The sequence below is a fragment of the Mirounga angustirostris genome, unplaced genomic scaffold (assembly GCF_029215605.1).
Source record: "Mirounga angustirostris isolate CCGP_5_RB_7025 unplaced genomic scaffold, mMirAng1.0.hap1 SCAF_8, whole genome shotgun sequence".
NCBI lineage: Eukaryota > Metazoa > Chordata > Mammalia > Carnivora > Phocidae > Mirounga > Mirounga angustirostris.
In genome coordinates this window covers 64729067-64755014 of record NW_026991716.1, presented here as the reverse complement: position 1 = coordinate 64755014, position 25948 = coordinate 64729067, and the positions used below count along the sequence as shown (strand labels likewise).

The following is a 25948-nucleotide window of genomic DNA, read 5'->3' as shown; positions in this document are numbered from 1 at the left end:
TTATTTAGATGTTAACTACTTAAGTAAAAATAAAGTATAAATATTAATTATTTGAAATTAAAATGAAAATAATAGGTGGAAATTTCCTCATGTTATTGATAAACCCGTCATTAGTTTCTATACTTACAACACTGCCATGTATTGTCAGGGAGGTAATACATTTTTCAGGTGAAGAAACCATCTGAAGCTTAGTTATTTCTTTGCTTTGTTCTTTATAATCTCAACAATGACAGGACTCTTTCTCGTTTTGATCACTTATGTAGTTCCATGCCTAGCACAGTGATGGGCTGTAGGAGAGCCTCAATAAGTAGTCCTTGATTGAGAGAATGAAAAAAAAAATGATACATTTTCATGAAGGCATAAAGGTTAAGGTAAAAATGAAATCAATCAAATACATACAAATATCATACACCCATAACATGGCTGGTACTATCTCAGTATATATATTTTTTACTTTTATAAGAATGAATTTAGATTTAAAAGCATATACATAAGGGGCGCCTGGGTGGCTCAGCTGGTTAAGCATCTGCCTTGGGCTCAGGTCATGATCCTAGGGTCCTGGGATTGAGCCCCACCTCAGGCTCCCTGCTCAGCAGGGAACCTGCATCTCCCTATCCCTCTGCCCCTCCATCCTGCTTGCATTCACTTTCTCTTGTTCTATCTCAAATAAATAAAATCTTAAAAAAAAAAAAAGGGCATTCACATAATTTTGCAAAAAGAAGCAGTCCAAGATAAATGTGAATCATCTGTGTTTAGTGACTTAAGAACAATGAATATTTCCTTATTAAAACTCAAATCCACACACATAAAAAAAGAAATTAAAAATATGTGAATATTGCTCAGATTAGAAAGAGTATGACTGGAGTAATAGAGTTACTTCTAGAAAATAGTCTGGTTTCCCAGTATGGGGTTTATTATGTAGTAATTAATGTCCTTGTGTTCAGTTCTTTCCTTGGGTAAAATCCACCTAAAATTATTAGAATATTAAACATTGTTATCTAAAAGACTTTAAGAATCTTGGAAATAAAGCACATATGTCAATATAAAGAAATTACCCAAGAATAGTGAGGAACTGCAGGGAAAGCTATTGGGCTCATGTACCTGTTTCTGTTTGTTTTGTTGTTTAACATCTACAGTCTTTTAGTGAAATGATGTGGTATTGATCTTCACAGAAACTACTGATTTTTCAGTTTAATTGAAAATGCTGTATCTTTCTTTTCTTTATAGAAAGCATCGTCATTCACCAGTTACGTATGAACTCCAGATGAAATGGTAAACCAAGCACATACTGGGTGTGTGTACTTCCTCTGAATCCCTGTTAAATGAGTAGTATTTCTACAGCCCTCCATCATCACTAAGGTCCTCCATGCTACTGATCACTACTGGAAATAATTTTCTACTTCCAGTGATTTTTTTTTTTTGAGGATATAATAATGTAAAAGCTGAAAATGGCATTGCTGATAATATGAAAATAGGTAGCAAGAGCAATTCAATCTTTGTGTCAAAATAAATTTCTCTTCCTTTTACAAAGCTTTTAGGTTCATGGGCACATGCTATGTAATTTATTTTTATAATACACTTTATAATGTGATTTTTTTCCTAACGTGTTTCCTTTTTCATAGTCTATGGCACATATATCTATAGAGTACACTGTCAGTTCTTCAAAGTATTGGTACTGGTGCATTCAAAACGGGAACCTATCATTATTTTCCTTCATCACTTTTTTATTTCTGAGGGAAAAGAAAGTACAACACTCTGCATATTTCCCGGGGTAAATTCAGGAGATAAAACAGAAGCAGGAGATTCTAGAAGAGGTTTTATTATTGTTTGTACAATGCTGTGATTCTGATCATGGTTCAACAGTAATAAATAATGTTGATGTAAGAGTTTAATTTTAAATACGTAAAGCCAGTTTTTAAAGTTGCCCTATCTAGTGTTCTGTGCCAAAACCCCTGGATAAATTGAATTTCATATGGAACAAATTAATAAAAGGAGATATGTAAGTTTAACCAGTAAGGGTTATGGGAATAGCTTCGACTGAGAGTTCAATTATATTTCTGTGTGCATTGTTTGCTTATATGTACAAGACTTATAATAAGGACTGTGTATCAAGATATTTCTCACAATCTGCCCAAATGAAAGCCCAAAAAATAAAAAACTGACCTAGGTAATATCTGCATCTTTCAAAAAAAAAATGGTAAGAGAAATCCCATGATAGATAACATTTTTTTTCTTAATAGACAGGATTTGGATAGATTTTCATAACAGCATGTAGGTTGCAGAATATATTCTTTAAAGATAAAAGCACAACATGCAATACTCAACTCTCAGCATCAGAGCTGCTGTTGAATTTAGGTTTATATGAAAATGTGCATCTAAAGTCTACTTGAAACCCTAATAACACAGGTTTTTAAAAAGACTTTGCTAATGTGGACATGTTTTCAATAAGGTCTTTAAAAAGATAACTTTAAAGATAAATGAAGAGTTGACATATCAGTTTCTGAATGCAGAAATCATATATGATGGAACTTTACCAAGATTAAAGAAAATGCTTCTGAGTGTCACATGGATAACTGAAAACCAAGCAAGTAACACTGTTGGCCCATTTCTCCAGCTGACAGTTTGTATTCAGGTTACAAACCCATAGAGACAAGTCTACATTGAGTCTCTGGAATAGAAAAATTAATTGAATGTCCTCTCCTATGTAACTTTGGAAGGTTTTAAGTTATACTTTGTGGAATTAGCAATCATATTTGGCAGATTATAAATTAACTATATTTTATGGAAAATTAGTTTGATTTTGTAAGTAAAAGAAATGCTACAGTAGGCTTGTCCTAGCTTGAATGATTGTCGATGTATCACATATCTTTCAGGGGTTTTGATTAATGATTAAGAAAACTAGAGTGTGTATGTGTGAAAATTTAAAAAATTGTTGCTATGAGTTTTGTTTTCTGAAAATGTTTCTGAACTGTAATGACATTTTCAAGTAGAAAAGGGTTTTTATCTTGTATTGTTATCTTTTTTGACACACAGTTAAGTTCCCTGTTTGCCTATGTTTATACTTCTGATGGCAAAATATTCTGATAAATCACAAATTAGCATTTGAAGAAAATAGCTTTTTCTCAACTTCTGGGAATTTTAGTACATGAATAGTGAAAAGGCTAGAGGATAAGACTTTACTTCTTGACTTTAAGATATTACAAGTGATTTATGTCTATTTGGATCTGAAGCTTTTATTTCTCTTGAATTTGTAATGAAATTTGGTACTTGCAATGCAGAGTAAGGATGGTGGTGCTATCTGAGTCACTTAGATGGATGCTGAGCTTTTTTCTGCTCATGCTGGGATTAAGTCCTCTGTTTAAACCCAAATGGAATCTGAGTGACAAATGAGTAAAATTAATAAAGAATAAAAAGTTAATTGTTCTGAAATAAAAGATTAAAAATTAACAGAAAAGTGAAAACACCAAATAGTTATATCCTTACCTAATGAATAAACAAACAAGATCATAAATAGTCCTATCCCAATATCCACATCCAATTGAAAAAACTGCCTCCATGTGCAATCCTGGCACCATCCTAGACTCACATAATTTCTGTATCTTTTATTATAAGTAAATCTCCAATCACCAGTATGAAAGGGAATCAGTTTTGAATGGAATAATTATATTTTCTGAAATGATTCCAGTTTAAGGTACAACAGCTGAACTAATCCATTATTTTGCCCCTTTCTTTCTGATAAGAGAGTATTTTTTGAGGTATCTTCTGCAGATTTTTTTCAAGTATTTCATAAAATTTTAGGGCTTGATGAAGATAGTGGATACATTTTCCAGATGTTAGATGCCTAGAATGTTCACAAAGTGTGAAGAATTAATTGTCTCTTAGGACAGCCACACACACAAAAAATTCATGATGTAGAATTACTAGCTTAAGCATTAAAAAAGATACCGGCGCTATTGAAATAATTCACAGGTTCTAAAAATCAGTGGCAGAGCAAGAATAAATGTTGGATCACACAATGCAATATGTGTATATCCTTTCTCTTTATGCTGTGGTTGAATTTTCCTGGAAATGAATAAAAAACATAGCAAGAGTTGGGCGTGTTCATGAATTTGATGAGCAATAGTTCTAAAAATAACAAAAATGCAAAATGGGAGTTAAAAACAGCAACAACAACACAAACTGGCACTTGAGGCATATATCCACCTTTGGACTCCAGCGCTATCCCCCTGCTAAAAATACTAATTAGAAGGCAAAGAGGAAAAACAATAAAAGTTATTGTAATAAATTCATAAAAATTGGGAGAGTTTCATGGAACTAACTTTGCTTAGTGAACACTAATATTTTATTGTCTTAAATTTTCAACATTTACTCCATAACTATATGATAACAACTGTGTTTGTTACATAGGGAAAATGCAAAATGCTGTAGATTAGTAAGTTTGAATCGAAATGTTTATTGGTGCCATGATATAATACATTTATTTTTTGGTGTTGTTTTTTCATTTATGTTATTTGGGTAATTTTACCTTAACATTCACAGATTTTGTTATTTTTAATGGTGCAGATTGTATTTATTTAGATTTTGTTTAAAAAACATCAGATGTTAGCTTCTCCAAAATAAGAGCCTTCAGTGTGATAGAGACATTCTTAAAAGTCTTGCAGTTGAGTGGATTTTCAAAAGCAAAAGAGTGCATTGAAAAATTTTGGAGTTACATTGTATTTTCACAGCATTCTCAATTTTGTCTCCTTTAAGTTTTATTAAGTACATGAGAAGTTTATTATTTTTCACTACAGCCAAGTGATTTTATGGGTATCTACTTGTCTTTTATATGAATGTAGTATCTTGCTTTCAGTTCTTCACAGGTTATTGAAATTATTTAGCCAATTAAGACATTCTCTTTGTGTTATTTCCAAAGTCAACCATGTTTATCAAAATCTCACTATAGAGATTGAGAAAAATAACAATTGTGATATAAAAACATTGTGCAATATTCTTTTTTGAGTTGGAACATAATATTCATAAAATTAAAATCATTTAAAATGAGTATTCAAACTTCACCTCTTTTTATTTAAAATCATTTGCTCTAAAATAGTTTTCACTTCTGCATTTCATATTTTCTTAAAAATATGGTGTTTTTCACTGTGAATAAGCAGAAATGGTACAGCAGATCTGCCAAAATGAGAGATACTTTTCCACTGAGTTACAAGCATAGTGTGATTTAGTAGGATGAACACTGCTACACAGCAAGAGATAGAATTGGTTATAGGGTTTCCCTCAGCCCTTTATCGTCACCAAATGCGCGGTCAGTCAATATTCAGATACTACTTCACTGCTTTCTGCTGTCAGTCTAAAGGTAGGTTACTCAGTAGAACAAATGCTCCTGAGGTTTTGCCAGCAGGCCACAGCCCAGCTTCTAGAGAGGCAGTTGGGTAATGCTTTCAGCAAAGTGGGATGGGGGTGACAGTGGGACTATTCTCTGACCCCTTTTATTTATCAGCTTTGGTCTATAGCCAATCCCCACTTATCTTTGCCTTATTGGGGACAAAAGAATGGCCTTTTCCTGTTTATTGTTTAAAGATCTGCATATCAATAAAGCAGGCAAGCACATTGTCTAAACAAAGATGCTTTCCACAGGGGAGTTGCAGATGTTGGGGGTCTTGCCCACAAGGCAGTTTGAGGCCTCTATTTGGAGGAGCGGCGCCCCTCGGGTGCACTTGGTTTAAGAGCATTGGCCAAAAGTCATTGTTTATTTTATGACTTCCCAGGAGGAGGAAGGTCTCAGGCTTTCTGTATTTGCTCAAATGCATTTGTTCCCTTGAGCCCTGGGCGAGAGTCACTTTTAATGAGCCCCAGGCTATTTCCGTGTGCAGAAACTGCAGCAAGTTCCCTGGGCTCCATGCATGTTGGCACTAGGGCACATTGCACTATACTTTTTTTTTTTTTTTTAATGTCATTAAAATTTACTTTTTAGGGGCGCCTGGGTGGCTCAGTCGTTAAGCGTCTGCCTTCAGCTCAGGTCATGGTCCCAGGGTCCTGGGATCAAGCCCAGTATCGAGCTCCCTGCTCTGTGGGAAGCCTGCTTCTCCCTCTCCCACTCCCACTGCTTGTGCTCTCTCTCTTGTTGTGTCTCTCTCTGTCAAATAAATAAATAAATTTTTAAAAAAAATAATTTACTTTTGAAATTTGTATTTAATGCTATCCCAAGAACCTATAAAAGTTGTCACACTTTGAGGCCTCCCTTCAACTGGGGCAACCCTCACTGACTGCATAGTTCCAGGCATAGCGACCTGTCCGCAGATAATGGTTGGAACCCAGTTCCCTGGAGTTCCCGTTTCACCTTTTTTTTTTTTTTTTTTTTTTTTAAGATAACCAGTCCTTCTTTAGTTTCCACTGGCATTACTTGCAGCATTTCTTTCAGAGACAAGTGTCTCTAAGGAGAAAAGATTTTTTTCTTTCTCTTCAGAAGTCCATTTTCCCATTCTGCCTACATTGGCTAGCATTGGTGTACAAAGCTGTCTCTCGAGTTTGACTGTAAGCTTCTTGAAGACAGGACTTGCATATTCATCAGAGTGAATACAGGATACTGGATAAATGTTTGCAAAAGGCAATATAATTCCTTCTAGGGAGAGGTCTTTTCCCACTCTTCTAGCTGCCCTATCTCCTTTCCTCCAATCTTCACAGACGTTTTCCACGACCATAATCACGTTTTCATTTTTGACTTTTCTGGCTTGGAGGGCACATGTCTTTCTCCTCTTTGACAGCAAGATATATGTTTGGTCAAAGTGGCAGGGTGTTTTGTAGGCACCCAACTACTGACTCCTAACCCCAATTGCTCCTCTAGGAGGAGTACTTCAGCCAGGGTATTCTATGCAGGATCTTCCTTACCAAATTGTTCTGGCTGCTGATTCTTCCCTTGTAGAAACCTCTGTGCCCACTGAAGATTTTAGATGCAGAGTATCTGGATTAAACAAGAAGACTCTCAATAATCACTGATCTTAAGGGAAGATAGGCTCCTGGCAAAGACAGGGGTCCCTCACCTTATCAGACCACTAGATGGCCTATGCCATTTTACCAAGAAAAGTGTGTTCAGTCATTTTCAATTCACAAAAAGGCCAAGCATTGGTTTCCACATGGAGCACTGTTCCGAGTAGACAGGTGGGACAAATGGACTGTATAAGCTAACTCTCAAGATTGGGGAGTACCAGAGATCTTGGTTTCCAGGGAAACAACCTAAGATCTTGAGAAAAAGAACATGATCAGCCAGGGTATGGGGTCTTCCAAATCATCAATAATGAGTGTTGTATATGGTTCAACGTTCTCTACGTTCTTTTATTTTTGATCCTATTCTTTCCTGCATGGAAAACCATAATATCACTCAGACTTTAGGACCCATTTCCTCACAGTTTAGTTTTTGACATCATAAAGAGGATGAGGTGTGGCATCTCCTATAACCCCTTGTGCACACTTCTTATATGGAACTGACCTCATTATATTTCAATTGTTTGTTGGCAAGTTGTCTCTTCCACTAAAATTTGGGTTGAGAGTAGGTTTGGTTAGTTCAACAAGATTTACTGAATGTCTTTAAGACCTTGGCATTTTTCCAGGTGTTGTAAATACAGAGACAAATAAAAGCAGTCTCTGACCCTGAGAAGCTTTATCTAGTAGGAAAGACAGACATAAACATATTTCTCAGTATTATGGTAAGTGCAAGGATAGAGGTAAGTATAAGTTGCCTTAAACTCGGAGAGAAACTTAGTGCAGCTGAGGGCAAAGAAAGATTCCTCAAATTGGCTACTGTCTTGTTCTTGAAGGATGAGTAGGAATTAGCAAGGCAGTTTCAGTGGAAGTGGGGTCTGAAGTAGAGTCTGAAGTGGGGGAGCAGTAGGTTGGACAGGTTAGGAATTGAAGATAGTGAGTGCAGATTATTCTTCTCAGAAGATTCAGTGAGAATAAAAATGTTGTGGAAGTTTGCTGAACCCCTACCTTTTCCCTTCACCTTGCATTGGTCAGAGGGAAGTCTAGGAGGTCATAGTTATTTGTTGTCATAAACATTTAGTTCCTGGGGCGCCTGCGTGGCTCAGTTGTTAAGCGTCTGTCTTCGGCTCAGGTCATGATCCCAGGTTTCTGGGATCGAGCCCCGCAGCGGGCTCCCTGCTCCGCAGGAAGCCTGCTTCTCCCTCTCCCATTCCCCCTGCTTGTGTTCCCTTTCTCGCTGTGTCTCTCTCTGTCAAATAAATAAATAAAATCTTTGAAAAAAATAAATAAATAAAATAAACATTTAGTTCCATTGACAAAAAAAGTGTTTCCTTTCTCGGGCTCAGTAGAAATGGACTTTCACATTTAAGTTCATTTTGTGAAAAGTCATCTTTCAAGAATACGTTAGAGCTATTTTAAAGAAATAATAACTTCATAGGTAGTAGTGACCCAAGTGTTTCAAAAAACAAATAATAATGAAATGCCTGTCATACCTTCCCTGTCCCCTCAGACTTCCCATAATTTAAAACTTGAAGAAACAGAAAAATGTATGTCTAAAAATAGTCCAAAAGTGATTATAAGTGGTTAAACATGAAAAAAAAAATTTTTTTTTTAAAGTAGGCTCCATGCCCAGTGTGGAGCCCAATGCGAGGCTTGAACTTAAGACCCAGAGATTAAGACCTGAGCTGAGATCGAGTCGGATACTTAACTGGCTGAGCCACCCAAGCACCCCTGGTTAAACATTTTTAAAGGTCTACTTTCTTGTGTCTCTCTATTTTCATGGAGTAATAAGTCTCTTCCTTCCTCTGCCTGTTCCCTTTAAAAAATAATTTCACTATAATACATATAATAGATGTCAGTTGGCTGTCAACTCAGAGATGGCAACATCATATTTGAAGGAAAGACCTTATCTATAATTCATGGCACCATGGGACATAATCAACTGAGAGAGTCTATACAGTGGGAATCATGAAGTCTGAAATCCTATTAGAGTTATATTTTTTCATTTAAAGAAAGTGTGGAATTATGAGAAAGGAAACCTTAATTTCCTTCCCAAAACAAAGTTCTTAAGCTGTCTACTCTTTCCTCTAAGGAGGCTCATCATTAAAATATCTTGTTTGACTTGTTATTTCTGACTACTGACTAAGATTATTATTCATGAACTTGCAAAACCTCTCATCACACCACCAATGACCTCAGGCTAATCAGACAATCTCGTGAGAACAAAAGGATTTTCTTAAATGCCTACATGAAAAAGTTTGATAAATACACAACATAAAATACAGGAAGAGGTCAATTTTAAAAGCAGTAATTTTTCAAAGTCAGTTGGAACCAATCTCTGATGCAATAAATATAACAAATTAAATTTATTATACAAATTCTCTATCATTCTTTCCTTAAAGATCTTCTCAGATAATTAAACATGAATATGAATTAGTCCCACCAAAGTTCTCTAAAGTAAGCTGCCATGATTAACTGAATAGGAATTTTTTTTCCTTCAAAAATAAACAAGCAAAAATACTACCCAGTCACTGAAAACAATTCAAACAATTTCGAGTCCCTAAGAACTTTCTCTGAAACTCATGCTGGTAAAAACTATGGTACATTTTTTAGGTCTCTTCAACTTTCCTAAACATTGTTATGCTACACATGTGAACAAAATGGCTTGAAATATGGCTAGAAACTCGAGAGCTTAAGCAGCACCAAATACTCAAAGGAATCTAACAAGCAAATCTGTGTGGCACTTTGGCTAAACAGTAAAAAGACCAGTTTCACAGGGAAATACAAATCAAAACCTCAATGAGATACCATCTCACACCAGTCAGAAAGGATAAAATTAACAAGTCAGGAAACGACAGATGTTGGCGAGGATGTGGAGAAAGGGGAACCCTTCTACACTGTTGGTGGGAATGCAAGCTGGTGCAGCCACTCTGGAAAACAGTATGGAAGTTCCTCAAAAAGTTGAAAATAGAGCTACCCTATGACCCAGCAATTGCACTACTGGGTATTTACCCCAAAGATACAAATGTAGTGATCCGAAGGAGCACGTGCACCCCAATATTTATAGCAGCAATATTCACAATAGCCAAACTATGGAAAGAGCCTAGATGTCCATCAACAGATGAATGGATAAAGAAGATGTAGTGTATATATACAATGGAATATTATGCAGCCATCAAAAAATGAAATCTTGCCATTTGCAATGACGTGGATGGAACTAGAGGGTATTATGCTAAGTAAAATAAGTCAATCAGAGAAAGACAATTATCATATGATCTCACTGATATGAAGAATTTGAGAAACAAGACAGAGGATCATCATGAAACAAGACAAAACCAGAGAGAGAGGGAGACAAACCATAAGAGACTCTTAATCTCAGGAAACAGACTGAGGGTTGCTGGAGTGGTGGGGGGTGGGAGGGATGGGGTGGCTGGGTGATGGACATTGGGGAGGGTATGTAATATGGTGAGTACTGTGAATTGTGTAAGACTGATGAATCACAGACCTGTATCCCTGAAATAATACATTATATGTTAATTTAAATAAATAAATAAATAAATAAATAAATAAATAAATAAATCTGACAGCTATTAAAGGGCAAAAAAAAAAAAAAAATTACCAGTTTCAGTTTCCTCTTCATAATTCTTTAAGTTACTCAATAGTTACTCAATTTTTTTCTTTAATGTTTCTCGTTACCTAGTTTGGTGGCTTGAACACACCAATTGAGCTACAAAATAAAAATTATTATTATATAAACTACCCTGTCAAAAGCTATTTATATACATCTTTTCAGATCAAGGGGTTTGCATCTGCTTTATCATTTTGGATTTACTTTTATATTTGGGCTCATGCATTCATTGCACACTTACTGTGTTGACCTGGTAGTTGGCATTAATATCATTTGGCCACATAAATTCTCCTTTTTACCAGGAAATCAGCAAATGAACAATCATTTGAACAATACAAATGTTATCTACATGTATCAATACACACACACACACACATACACCTGTCACTCCGAGGAACCACAGTGAAAAATGCATGTATTGGTAATCCATTGTGAGACTCTCGCTTTTGTTACCCCAGAAATGCTGAGTAACATTTTCTTTTAAGAATTTCTACTTCATCAGATTAAATGAAAACAAAAAAACCAAAACACTACCTGGTAAGGACAATCATAAAACAATGTGTAACAAAGGAAATCATTAAGTTCTGAGTCCCTTGAGTTAATGATGTGGATGTGAAAAAAATAATAGCTCAGTAAAGCAGCATATTGTGATGGCACAGTACAGAGAGGAAAAGGAACTGTAAGGGTATCATCAAGAGATTGAAAAAGGTCATTTCATCTATTTGGCCCTCATCTGAAAATGTAAGTTTTAGACAAGAATCTAAGGAAGCTTTCAGTTCTATAACTCTGTGTTTCAGTCAAAATAAAATTTCTAATAAGAAAAAAGGAGACAAGGAGTTAATCTTTCTTATAAACAAACAAAACTAAAGAAAAAGCTGATAAACATATTGCCATCACTCAGATCACTAGAACAATTAACAAAAATCTGAGGGCAAAATAACTGACCGTTTATACAGAATGCTGAGATAGCAATTCTCTTAAGGAACTATAACATTTAGTGGATGTGATAATATAGGTAGAAATGGGGAGAAAAAACTTGCCTTACACTTTATATTTTTGCATCATGTCCAATATTGTTACACTCATTTTTAGGAACCAAAAGAACTTAGCAAAAGAAAAGTATTCCATGCCTTCTCCATTAACTGTGATAGATGAATGTTTTCCATTTGAGCCCTAGGTTGAAAGTAAACAGGAATAGATCAAAACAAAAAATACTCACCTATGTTAACAGTGCTAAGAATTTGAGAGATAATGGATGTCATATAAAAGCAAAACCAAGCAAGCCAGTTGTCTGCCAGATAAATACTCGATTGGCTCACCTCTTGAGACTTGTAGTCATTTTGAAAACATATTTAATTTTAAATTTGAGGCCTAAACACTCTTCATTTCCCTTTCCTTGGTTTACCTTACAAAAGGCATAAGTACAAAGTCTGAAAGAAAATAAAGTGTGGGTAAGTCAGATGATGTGACTTACTCTCCGGTCTGGATTTCAAAGATGCCAATATAATGTGAAATGTATATAATTTTTTAAAAAAAACTTACAAGTATTTGCTTATCCAGAAAATTTGGAAAATACATAAAAGTGCAAAAAATATATAGTGCAAAAAATAGATTGCCACTACTTTTTTGTTGGGCTTTACACTCTATACCTATACTACTTTGGTATCATTTAGCTACTTTTTATATATCAGGAGTATCTCCCTGGATCATCAAATACTTAGCAGTTTTAAACCGTCTACATAGTATCTCATTTTATAGTGATGCCATAATTTGTTGAGGTTTTTGATTATCCGTAGTAAAGACCTACAGCTTATTACAACAGACTTCTTAAATCAATGTGCAAAGGAGAAAAGTGGACACAGAAAATAAGGTAAAAGGTAACATTAAGACCATTAGTGGAGGAAAAAAGTGAGAACAAGTGGCAAGTTAACAGGGTTAAACAACTGGCATGATTTATTATTGACTTTAGTACAAAAGGGTCACCCACCACGCATCTCACTTAACGTTTACATCTGCGCCTTGGAGGTTTATTTATTTTAGAAAAAATCGGTTTTATAACCCAAGCAAACACTGCCATCCCACCAGGCTCAAGCTCCCTTGGTAGGGTCTTTTAAATGCGCCGATTCCCTTCAGAGAGGGCTTCGAGTAAGACCAAAACCAGTCTGGCGCCGAAGTCACTAGAAAGACTCGTCAGCAGCTCCAGGGCTGATGAGGGTGATTTGGGCCAGGCGGGTCGGACCTGCGATCTAGCACCGCCGTTGCCATGATAACCACAGCAGGAAGCAGATGAGTGAGAACAGAAGCTTCGGAGAGTGAAGCCAAGACACACCTATTGCGTAAGCGTCGAAACCTCTTGGCTCCCAGGGACGCGCAGGCGCAACGTAGCTCCACGCTCTGGGGGTTGAGGCCCTCACTTTGTCGTCACAGGGCAAATGATCAGGGTGCGTCCGCCTTTTCCCTCCCCCTTCTATCCTCCTCCCTTTTCCCCTCCCCTTGTCCCTCAGTCTTCTCCCTCCTTCCTCTCTCCCTCCCTCTGGCGTCCCCAGCCGACTCCCGCTTCCGGTCGGCGGCCGTCTGCGGAAGGGTGTCCCGCCTCTTCCGCCTCCACAGCGGGGGTGGCGGCGGCGGCAGCGGCAGCGGCGCCTGCGCGTCTTCTGTCAGGGTCAGCAGGCGGGTCCCCTGGGTGGTCCACCTGCGCGTCGCGGAGCCGCGCCGTGGGGGTCGATGGCGATGAACTATAACGCGAAGGATGAAGTGGATGGTGGGCCCCCGTGTGCTCCCGGGGGTACCGTTAAGAGCCGGAGACCGGATAACACGGCCTTCAAACAGCAACGGTTGCCGGCTTGGCAGCCCATCCTTACGGCTGGCACGGTGCTACCTACCTTCTTCATCATCGGCCTCATCTTCATCCCCATTGGCATCGGCATCTTTGTCACCTCCAACAACATCCGCGAGATCGAGGTGAGGGGAGGGAGCGGCGGTGGGTGTCGGCGCTGCCCCGGAACCGGGTCCTCCCCGTCTGCTCCACTCCAGCCTCAGCTCCCTGGAGGTTGACAGGCTAACTCTGCCCCCCCCTGCGTCTTCCCTCTCTTCCTCTCGTTCTCCTTTTTCTTTCTGTGTGTTTCCGGAATTTTGCAGTTTTGTTCGAGCTTCCTCTTGCGAATTACAGGGTTTCAGACGGAATGAATGTTTAATGCAGGGGGTGGGTCGGGTGAAGAACGCCCTTTTAACGCGCGGTTCGTGTGGTTCTGTTGGGATTTTTGCCTTCAATGGAGGTTAAAAAACAGTGGGGGAAAAAAAGAAGTTCTGTCTAGATGTAACTCCGGGAGAACTGACTTGGTCGGAGTGTCATTACTCGTGTGGGGATTACAGAGATTAACGCGTTGGCCATTGTTAGGGAAAGGAGCAGGGTCATAGAGGCATTGATGATATTTATGTAAAGAAGTTGTGTTACCAGATCACGTATTAGGACATATAACCGAAGTGCGCACAGTACCTTTCATTTGGGGCTCATAACTGCTTTTAGTTGTAAGGCGTGATATAGGTAAAAGATAACCAGAATCTTCAATTCTAGTTTTGCTTTTAGGCTGCGTGTAATAACCATGCCCTACGTTCGCCCTAGTTTTTTTTTTCTTTTTTCCTCCTAGAATTTAAATTTTAAAAAAAGAGTCAAGGACTACACAGAATTAGTTGTACATTATCTACTGAACATTTTACTGATATAAAACATGACAAACTTGGAGAAGCATCTTGATTGTCAGAGCAGCAATCATAGTATCTTCATCTGTTTGTAGTGGTTAAGGTAGGTTGATACTAGAATGTAAATACTTCCTAGAGATGTCCAATATTAAAATCTGCTCATTCTCTTTTCTTGTACACCAGAGGGTATTTTTATCTGTTTGAAAGGCCAGGAACTGGCATCAAGTTCTTTTGATTTCTTCTGTCCTATCAGGTTTTGCCATTTTTTCTAATTTTATTAAATACTTTAAATTTGTGTGTGTGATTTAATAAGGACTTTCAGAGTAATTTTATTTCAACTACTGGAATAGGCATGAAGATACCTATTTTACAGTATAATCTACAATGTTACTTCTAAAAACAAAATATTTCCTTTAATTGTACAATGCTCACTTTGAAGTTAATAGTAATAAGAATAGTATCAGTAGCATAGTTTTTTAAATCTTTTACTAAAAATTCATTTTTGGTTTATTAACTGGAGAAAGTGCCACAGTATGTTTCCTCAGCATGTATTTTTTTTTGTTTTATCATTTTTATCTCCCTAATAATCCTGCAAATATGGTATTCACTCAACCAGACTAGAATCACACATATCAGGATATGAGCAAAATAGTGTAATGCGAGGACCTATAGGCTCTAGGTTGGTGTTAGGCAGAGCTGGTGTTAAATTCTAGCTCAGCTACTAACTAGCTCAGTTTCTTGGAAAACTTTCTCTCTCCATGCCTAAGTTTCCTCACCTGTAAAATAGGTGAATAATGCCTATCTTAAAAACGTGAGAGTTAGAAACAATACAGATAACATTCCTGGCACTAAGTTTTTACAATAAATAGTTACTGTCAATATGATAATCACTGATCAGGAGATGAGAAATGGAATCAGAGAGGTTGATATTTGTTACTAAGCTAGCAGAGTATTGTATGTCTTGATTCCCAGCCTTAATCTTTTACACTATGCTGGAATCCTAACTGCATTATGAGTAGTTAAGTAGAAGAAAATAATTTAACATTAGAAATTTGATCATTTTACTTAAATTTAAGAGATTAAGATGAAAGTGGCAATAATTTGGAATTTTACACTATGGGAATTTACTAAATTATCAGAACTCAACTTTGTTAGTATTTACTATACCATGAAAATAAATATGTACTTTGCTTAAAACTTAGGGTTCTGAAATGAATAAAGTTCTTCACACTAAGTAATTGTTGAAATGGAAATTTCTTGACTAGTTCTCGTATATGTAATTTTGATTTCGAGGTGCCTGAGGAGTCTCCTGCACCTTGGTCTGGTTAAAAGGGCACTGAAGAGTCAAGGCAGTAGAGTTGAGGTCTCAGCTCTGTTACTCTCTAGTTTGTGATCCTAGGTATGTTTTTGAGTCTTAGTTTCTTTTTCTTGAAGAAGCAAAAAATTCAGACTAGATGATCTCTGATACACTGTTCAACTCTAAAAATCTATGACTTCCAGCTTTAATGGGGCTTAAAAAAATGCTGTGTATTCAAATTGGATCACCTTTAGAACGAGAGGAAATGAAAATTAGGAATGATTAGGAATTTTGTACCAACACTGACAATAGTTATGTAAATAAAATCACAATTTTTTAAAAATTTGGCTGTTAGGGGCACCTGGGTGGCTCAGTTGGTTAAGCAACTGCCTTCGGCTCATGTCATGATCCTGGAATCCCAGGATTGAGTCTGCATCAGGCTCCCTGCTTCTCCCTCTGACCCTCCCCCCTCTCATGTTCTTTCTCGCTCTCAAATAAACAAATAAAATTAAAAAAAAAATTTGGCTGTTAAATATGTAGAAAATTGGTTCTGGTTCAGGTGTGGAATACTAGAAAAACCTAGAGAACTTTCCCAAAATATATGTGCTTGTTTCTGCCAGCTCTCCACCCTATATTAGCCACTAGTTTAGGTTCAAATATGTTGAGGGTTGGGGTGCCTGGGTGGCTCAGTCAGTTAAGTGACTAACTTTGGCTCAGGTCATAATCCCGGGGTCCTGGGATCCAGCCCCACATGGCATGTCGGGGCTTCCTGCTCAGCGGGGAGTCTGATTTCTCCCTTGCCCTTTGACCTTGCCCTCTGCTCAAGCTCTTGCTGGCATGCTCTCTCTCAAATGAATAAATAAAAAATCTAGGAAAAAAAATATCTTGAGGGTTATTAAAAGTAAATGAGTAATGAGAAATTCTTGCCAACTTCTACACTGTTAAGTTGCTCACACTTTAGCTTATTTCCTCAATTTTGAAAATTTTAAGAACTTTCATTGCTGTATTACATCAAATTACTAGGCAAGAGGAGACTTGTCAAATAAGAATGCTTTTGTAATAGAGCATAAAGTGCTAAGATCAGAAATCCAGATTTTTTAGATACAAATATCAGTGGGTCTTTACCCTTCTCCCAGAAATGTTACGTTAAAAAATTATTCTTGTAAAGTGCTTTGGACTCTCTTGGAAAAGGTATAAGAAAGATATTTTTAAATTTTAATGCTTATATTTGGCAGTATTATCTCTCCAGCCCCCATACTGTTGGGCTTGTATATCTTGTTTAGTTGGTTTTTAGATTTTCCACCATCTAATTTAGTGAAGTTATTAGAAAACTAAAGTTGTTAATTTTATCATTCATAAGAAAATATTTTAAATATTTAATATGTCACTTAACACTAAGGTTTAATATCTTCATTTATGATTAGCAGCAAGGAATTTTCTTTAATTTGGTAGTTGTAGTATTCAGGCACATCCTTTTATGGCAAAAATAATGATTTTCTAGCCTAGGGCCCTTGTTGGTGAGGCTGAGCTATTACTTGAACAGAGCCAAGTTGAAAAAGTTAATGAGGTATTCTTAATTATTGCAAAGGCATTTATCAGTGTGAAGTTATGTAGTTTTAAATTAATGGTTAGAATTAGATGAGTATATTTTTCAAAGTAATATTCAGAATATATTTAAAAACTAAATATTTACTTCAAATTAATATTGCCAAAAGTGTTCAAGAAGCATTTTCATTAAATTTTAGTGGAATCGGACCCCTTCTCCCCCCTCAGCATGTTTGATAGAGAAATCCCAACTCTCCTCTGCTTTTATCTTACTGTGTCATTTACTGCCCTCAATTATTTAATCCTGGTTATTTTCTGTTTCCCTCATTCCCTAATTATATTCCTGTATAACTTGGACTCTTACCTAATAAGATTTTTAAAAGGATTAGATTTCTCTTCTGCATTGTATTATTCTTTGTTTATACTTAGCCTACAGCTAAGAGTCAAGGAAGAATAAATTGCTGTGTAGAAATGATAAAGATAAGGCACTATATGTTAAGAAATTTAAAATTTTCATATTCAGATGAATTGCGGTGGCTTAGAAGCTGACTCTTGGAAATTAAGAGGTTTGTAGTGTGTTTTAATTTGTTTCTCAAGCAACTTTAGTTCTTAGAGCAGCAAGGCATGACAAAGTAAATATGGCTGGCCCAGACCATTTTGTAAAGCTCAGGAACTGAGACTGGTTCTATAGAGGAACATTTGCAGTTGATTTGATGATAGAGAACACTAACTTTGGACCCCAATTATGTGAAATGTTATCCCCCCCAAGATAATTTCATTCTTATTAGTAGACCTGTGTTACCAGAAAATTGTATGCTAGTGTTAATATATTTTGAATTTCATCAATAAAAATTTGTGCAAAGTTGTTTTCTCTTGTTATATAAAGAACCTACATAATATCCTCAACCTTGCTTCTTGGTTTGCAAAGCCTAGAGTGTTTACTTTCTGGCCCTTTAGAGAAAAGAATTTCCTGCCCTTGATTTAGAGTTTTAAAGAAACATACTGGCAAATTTAGCATTTGTTACAAAAATAGCAATGTGTAACTTATACTTTCTAATTCTCAATAATCTTTCAAGGTAGGTATAATGATCTCTGATAATTGCTTGTGTTCAACCGTCTTTGTACATATTTCATAGATAAAAAAGGCCTTAGCTAAACATATTAATACTGGCTGAGGTGATACCATTCTTCATTTCTTTGCACAGTCAGATAAAGTTTATGCAACCTTTAAAAAATTGCTTTTGAAATTTTTACTTTGGAGAAAGGATTCCAGCTAAATTCTTTAGTATGGAATTATTAGTTCAAAGAAACAAAAACTTAATCTAATTAATACTTACAATGATTTACCTTATTACTCAGCATTTTGTTGGGTGACCTGTTTAGGTCTTATATTGATTTCCTTTAAGACAGTTTTACATTCAAAAATGGAAGTTTTCCAGTCCTTATATAGTGTAAAAACTGCATGTCCTTCAAAGTCCTCCTTTCCCAGCGCATTAAATTCAGTTTGTTTCTGAGGAGTAGAATGTATTTTTAGAGTTACTAAGAAGAAATGACAGTTTTATTTAGAGGAACAATTACAGTGGTAGCAAAACAAAGCTGAGAAATATGATAACCTTTAAACTAATCTAGTCATCTACATCTGTTCTGTTTTACCTCTGGTTCTTTGTGTTTTGTATTTAAGCTAATGGGCAGGTCTACAGTTTATCATTGTATTCTTTATTATGCCTTGTATGCTTTTGACATTTAATAAGCATTAATTTTTAAAAATAAGGGAACTGTAGTTCCTCTTCCCCCTGGTAGCCTCTTTCTTCCTAGGATAAGTTATGGACTGTTGTCTTTAGTATGAACTTTTTTCCCCTACCTTTCTGAGGTATATAATTGACAAATAAAAATTGTATATTTTAAGGTGTTCAGTGTATGATGGTTTGATATATGTATGTATACATTGTGAAATGACCACCATTATCAAGCTGATTAACACAACCATCACCTACCACAGTTAACGTCTTTGGTGAGAATACTTTAAGGTCCACATTTAACAAAAAGATAAGAGATAACAAGTGCTGGTGAGGGTGTAGAGAAAAGGGAACCCTAGTGGAATGTAAATCGGTACAACCATTATGGAAGAGCATCAGAAAATTTAAAAAGGAACTACTGTATGATCCCACAGTCCCACTATTGGGTATATATCCAAAGGAAATGAAATTAGTATCTGAAAGGGTTATCTGCACTCCCATGTTCACAAGCTTTGTGTTTATATCCAATAGATTTTATTACAATCTGGACATTAGGTCAGGCTACCCTTGAATTTTAGCTGATAAAGGATTTAGTGGGTTTGGGTGGTAAAAACTCATAGAATGAGTTAAATTGATCAAGAGTTTTAATTGACATTGGGCACATTCTGTATCAAAGTGCTGCTCTGGACATAGTGAACGTTAGAAAAATGTTTGCGAACAGAGCCTCTTAAAATTTTTTTTTTTTTTTGTCAAGCCTAGAGTCGTCCTTCTTAAGGACCCTAGAATCTTTTGGGGGATATGAGATTATACATCTAAAAGGAAAACTAAGCCTCGCTAGGTGAGTGACACAAGCAGAACATGGCTTAATAGTTCAAAGGAAGATAAGATCACATCTGTCTTTAATAACCATGGGAGGCTTTGTGGAGGAAGTGGGCTTTGAGCTGGAACTGGAAAGATAAAGAACACTTCTAAATGGGAGGTTGGATGCATTCCAGGAAAGGAGATTAATATGAGCAAAGGTGTAGTGACAGAAAATCAAAAGGTGTATAGAGAATATAGGAGTAAGGGCAAATAAGCCAGTGCCATATTGTGGATAGACTTCAAGTATTTGATAATGGGTATATTAAACTAGGGAAGTGACATGATTTGATACAGTATGTATCCGTTAGGATTGGGTTCAACAATGAGGAATTAAGAGTTTCATTCTCATGTAAAAATCCCTTAGAAACACAGTTTCTGGCTAGGGTGGAGGTACTGTTTTACTGGGTCCTCACTCTGTCTAGTTTACTGCTCTGCCATTCTTAGGGATTGGAGCTGATGCTAACAGTCCAGAATGGAGGATAGAGCTCTGTTATTACATCCTTTTCCAGGCAGCAGTGTGAAAGAAGAGCTAAAGAACAAAGGGATAGGATAGGCCTTTTAAAGAAGGTTTGAGGAAGCTGCCACATACTACCTCCACTTAGTAACAAGGCCACACTAGCTGTAAGGGCAGCTAGAGGCTAGAAATGTGGCCTTTATTTTGATAACAAGATTCTCAGCTGGTAATTGAGGTGTTTTTTTTTTTTTTTTTTTTTAATTAAGGTTATTTTAATTTCAGTGTAGTTAACATACAGTGTTATATTAGTTTCAGGTGTACAGTACAGTGATTCAACAATTCTTTTTTTTTTTTTAAGATTTTATTTATTTATTCGACAGAGAGAGCGAGAGAGTACAAGCAGGGGGAGCAGTAGAGGGAGAGGGAGAAGCAGGCTTTCGCTGAGCAGGGAGCCCGACACGGGTCTCGATCCCAGGACCCTGAGATCATGACCTGACCCGAAGGCAGATGCTTAACCATCAGAGCCACCCAGGCGCCCCTGATTCAACAATTCTATACATTACTCAGTGCTCATCATGATAAGTGTACTCTTTAATCCCCATCCCCTATTTCATCCATCCCTCTGCCTACCCCCCCCCTCTGGTCATCATCAGTTCTCTATAATTAGTAATTGAGTTTTAAGCTATGGAAGAAAGGTAGCACAGAAATTGAGGTTGGAGGATGTTAGGAGTCTCTGCAAAATAAGGCTATATATAGAAAGATTTGTCTGGTGGTAATATATTGACCAGATGGGAGCTAAATCATCTAGATGTAAGTCTAGAAAAATAGATTGCATTTTTATATTGATTATAGTATTGAATTGGACTTGATATCCTAGTAAAAGGCAGTATGTTTTTGTATGTGAAAAGCAAATCCAGGTGTATCACTTTGCTGATAAGTTTTTTAAAAAATAAATTAATAGAAGGAATTTTGAATATCATCACCTTCTTCCTCTTATTTTCTTTAGTCTCTCTTTTTTCCTTCTCTGTTCAGCATATAAGTGTGTTCCAGTTTTACCTCTTAAAAAATAAAAAGTCCTATCTTAATTCTGTTTAGTAATAAAAATATTAATGACTTACCTTTGAGTTTTTACTGTGCTAAGAATTTTACATACATATGTCATTTGATATGGTGACACAATGGTAATGTTGTTATTCCTTTTTTTTTTTGGAAGGGGGTGTTGAATCTGAGATTAAGTCATTGCTTAATCACATAGCTAGAATTCAAATGCTAGCACTCTTAGCTCTTGTTTTGATTCTTGTAGGTGCTGGTCTGTATTCTCTTTTTCCACATAGTCTGTGTGAAAATAAGGGTCCACACTTGTTGATAATGTATATTCTCATCTTCCATTAACTCGTTCCTTAATTCACTATATCTGAAATATGTTGTGTAGTGAAAAGTGCTATGAAGAGAAATGAAGGAGAGGGAATAGGAAGGGTTGAAGAATGGTTCACAGTTTTAAATAGAATAGTCAGGGAAGGCTTCAGTAAAGTGGTATTTGAGTAAAGATCTAAAAGAAGTTGGAATGAGCCATATTGATAACGGAGGGAAGGATGTTCCAGGCAGAAGAAAGAGTAAGAGCAAAAGTCCTGAAGAGTGTGTTTAGTAGGAAGTTTGAGGAACAGCAAAGAGGCTAGTGTGGCTGGAGTAGAGTGAGAAGTGGAGAGAAATAGTAGAAGATGAGGTTAGAGTGGTAAAGTAGTGGGCTGCACAGCACATGGGCCACTATAAGGATTTTGGAAGCCACTGAAAAGTTTCACACAGATAGGTGACATGATCTTACTTATGGTTAAAAGAGTCACTCTGGCCATGATATGGAGAATATTACCTGGGGGATAAAAGTAGAAGCAGGTATGGGGAAGCAAGAATGTCCTGTCTTCTTCAAAGTCCCTCTAGCTGGACTAAGAATCAAATTGATGTTTAATAGGAGAAAATAAAATTTAATAGCGTACATATGGGGAATCCACACAGACATGGAAATTCCAAAAACAGGCAAAATGAGGTATATATGTCATAATGAACTAAGGAGAAGGGTAGAGGGTCTGGAACTTCAAAGGGAAGGAAGGTAGTTCACAGGAAGATAAGTAATTGCTTGGTAAACAAATTTTGCTGGGCCACTCAGAAGCAATGGGACATAAAAGACTGATCAAACAGGCCTTGCTAGGTTCTTCCCTGTCTACCATTTCTAGTTCATTGTATAATGTAGTTATCTATGGTGATAGCTCTCTTCCTGGAGCAGGTCCTCTAAATTATTTTTAGGCAGTTGTGGGGAGGTAAAACCTTTTCCTGAATCTGCTGGGTTTTGATGGCTTTTTAACTTAAATGATCTTTATACCACAGTGGCCCATCCTGGAGCAGCTTGCTTTCTGTCCCCACACAGGGAAACTAGATAAGGGTCTACTGCAGTAATTCAAGCAGATGATGGTGGCCACAGTAGAATGGTTGCAGTAAAAAGCAGTTAGATTTAGAATATATTATGTGGATATCATGTATAAAATTTATTTGTTTACTTACTGCATATTGAATTGTTAAAACATAGGCAAATGTATTAATAAATTAAATTTTTTATTAAAAAATGGAATATATTATGAACATAGAGCTAACAGAATTTTCTCAGATAGTGAACATGCGGGGGGTGAGAGAAATTGTAGAATCAAAGATAACTTTAAGATATTTTGACCTGCATTAGAAAGATGGAGTTATAATTTATTGAGATAGAGGAAGACTGCAGAAGTAGTCTTGGTGTAGTAGTAGGGGTTTTGCAGGGTGAGAAGCTGAAAAAAAAAGTTCTGTTTTTGACTTATTAGGGTGAGATGCCTTTTAGACATCCAAGTTGGAAATAATCAGTAGGCAATTGAATATATGAGTCTAGGGGAAGATTGAGACCTGGGTTACAAATTTTGAGGGTTAATCAGCATAGATGATTTATAAAAACATAAGATGGAGTAAAGTCAAGAGAGTAGTTACAGGTCAAAGAAAAGTGAGAGCATCTAGGCAGCCCAGAGTCACTCCAGTGTTTGTGGAGGTTGGGGAGAGAGGCGGAACAGCAAAGGGGATTGGAAAGGAGCAGCCAGTGAGGTAGGAGAAAAACAAGGTAAACGTGGTGTCCTGGAAACCAGTTTTAAGGAAAAGCATGTGGACAATAATGCCCAGTGCTCCTGCTGATAGCTCACATAAAGGGAGGACTGAGAGCTGACCTTTCATAACATGAAAAGCAGTGATGAACCTGTCCTACAGTGAGTGCCATCACCATCCACATGGTTTTTCACACCAGAAATCCTGGAAGTCAAACTAATTTATCATCATCCCATCTCTGGGTACTAAGTTCTATAGATTCTACTTTATATTTTTTGAATTTGTCTTTTCCCCATTTCCACTGTCGTTTTCTTCGTTTGTGTTCTCAACATTTCCCAACTGGATTATTGCGGTAGTACTCTATTTTCTTTGCTTCTAGTCTGTTATTTTCTTTAGTCTTTCTGCACATTACTGACAGGGTGTTGTTGTTTTTTTTTTTTTTTAAAGCTAGTCTGAATATTTCGTTTCTTGCTTAAAATTTCTCCTACTGTTCCTTCTAGTATTCAGGCTTATGTTCAGACCCCTTCACGCAGAATGTAATTTTCTTCAAGATAGGCCACTTTTCTGCTTCTTTAGCCTCACCACCTACCACTCCCCTACTCTTTGCTCTAGCCATAGCAAACTACTGTAGTTTCTGGAATGTGGCATGCTGCCCGATCTACCTAAAATGTCTTTCCTTTTCTTATTCTGCCATTTGTTTCAAATTTCATTCCTGTCAACACTATGGAAAATGTTCCCTGATTCCTCCCTTCCCCACCTGATATAAATGCTGCTCAGGTTCCATAAGTACTAGCTTATGGTCTTTTATAACATTATCAAATTGTATCCTGTAATTATTAACATGACTTTCTATTTCACTAGTCTGTAAATTCTTTTGTAGTATGAACAATGTTATTTTTCCATTATGTGTATTCCCATCCTGTAGTACAATGTTTGGTATTTAATAGGGGCTAAGATGTTTTACTGAACAAATTAATTAACTAAACTGAATGAGTACAATCAAGAAATTTTAAAACCATTTATTGAGAGTTTATTGATCATCTGAATGGTAACGTGTTTCTGAAGGAGTTATTGAAACTAGCCAAGGAAAGTGTTACAGGTTACAAGATGAAACTTGTATTAAGATGATGTCCACCCATGTCTAAAGGCAAAACAAATTTGCCTGTTGAATAGTCATCTAGAGAGTGCTGAAAATTTAGCAAACAGGTTGATTGGCAAATGTTGCAGCAAGGAGGAGGGTGCATAATTTTAAAAATGGCATAAAATACATTCCCTGCTCCTGTACATAAACACAGGCTTTTTTGAGGTTTATTTTAAAAGGAAGTGCTGTTGTATACATATTAGTTCTGAAAAATTGGAAACCATAGACCGACCAACCATTACATAGATTTGTAGTTTAATTTCTAAATTTAATTGGAATTTATTTAAGAATGATTATATTATAGCATCTAATAGCATTGTTCATCAGTACACTAAGTTGGCTATTGTTCTAAGTTCTCAGGTCTCACATTATATACAATTATGTTTAGTTTTGAAAAAAACTTTTTTTTTTTTAAAGATTTTATTTATTTGACAGAGAGAGACACAGAGAGAGAGGGAACACAAGCAGAGGGAGTGGGAGAGGGAGAAGCAGGCTTCCCGCAGAGCAGGGAGCCCAATGTGGGGCTCGATCCCAGGACCCTGGGATCATGACCTGAGCCGAAGGCAGATGCTTAATGACTGAGCCACCCAGGCGCCCCGAAAAAAAATTTTTAACTTAATTTTTTTATTAAAAGATACAATGTACTTTCCCCCTTCCTTTAAAAATATTAGCATGAGGTCTCAAAGTTTGATCTGTAGTGGAAACAATGAGAGTCAAATTCAGGGATACTAAATATATTGCTAAGGAAGAATTAGCAAAACTTGGAGGCTAATGCTAAAGTTGATGTCGAGATTTTGAACTTGGATGCTTGGGACAGTGGTGATACTGTAGCCAGGGCACAGGGGTGCAAGAGCACCTGGCTCCAGGGGTCCCAAATAGATCAGTTGCCGCTGACAAAATCCAAAGACAGAAGAAAGAGGAGTGGTGGTGAAACAAGAAAAGAATCTATTTCAGTGTGGCCAACACGTGATGGTAGTGGACTAGTTTCCCAAAGGCTATCTCCAAAGTGTTGAAAATACTTCTAGGTTTATATAAGGAAAATGTGGGACAAAGGTCAGTGGGTACATGCAGGGGGGCAGTAAAGGTCAGGTGCGTCATTGTCTTGGGAGTCAGTCATGCTGGTCTTGCTGGCTCAGGGCAGCCCTTATTGCTGAGGGGGTAATTCTGGTTCCCAATCATGGGGATGCTTTGCCTGTAGGGTCTTTTGCTTGAGTTAAGCGATAAGCTGGAAAGAACTTAATCAATTAGAAAGTACACACTGAGGTCAAAATGGAGGTAGTTGAAATAAGTCCTCTTTCAGTACCATTTACAGGTATCAAAGACAACCGTTGGGTATGAGATTAAGGGATTCAATGAACTATCATTATTGATTTTCTTAAAGTAAGTTTTTAGGGAAGCACAACCAGACGCTTAATTGACTGAGCCACCCAGGCACCCCAACAAAGTCGTTTTTAATCTGTCTTTAAGTTTAAAAATATGAAGATTTGGTATTTAAAAC

General features: G+C 36.8%; 2 protein-coding genes across 8 annotated transcripts in view; both read left to right on the top strand.

Annotated features, from left to right (window-relative positions):
* The window catches only part of FILIP1 (filamin A interacting protein 1), a 184776-nt gene extending 180555 nt beyond the window's left edge, over positions 1–4221 (top strand). For all 7 annotated transcript variants that reach the window (XR_010413677.1, XR_010413675.1, XR_010413676.1 and 4 more), the window contains one exon: positions 1228–4221. Coding sequence is in view for 3 of the 7 variants with exons in the window: in XM_064597782.1 (XP_064453852.1) it covers positions 1228–1268 (41 nt within the window). In the remaining 4 variants the exon portion in view is untranslated. The remainder of the gene's footprint in view (positions 1–1227) is intronic.
* Positions 4222–13192: 8971 nt separating this feature from the next.
* TMEM30A (transmembrane protein 30A) overlaps positions 13193–25948 on the top strand; it is a 33369-nt gene continuing 20613 nt past the window's right edge. The window contains exon 1 of the mRNA XM_045867098.3: positions 13193–13564. Within this exon, the coding sequence (XP_045723054.1) occupies positions 13328–13564 (237 nt within the window). The 5' untranslated portion in view covers positions 13193–13327. The remainder of the gene's footprint in view (positions 13565–25948) is intronic.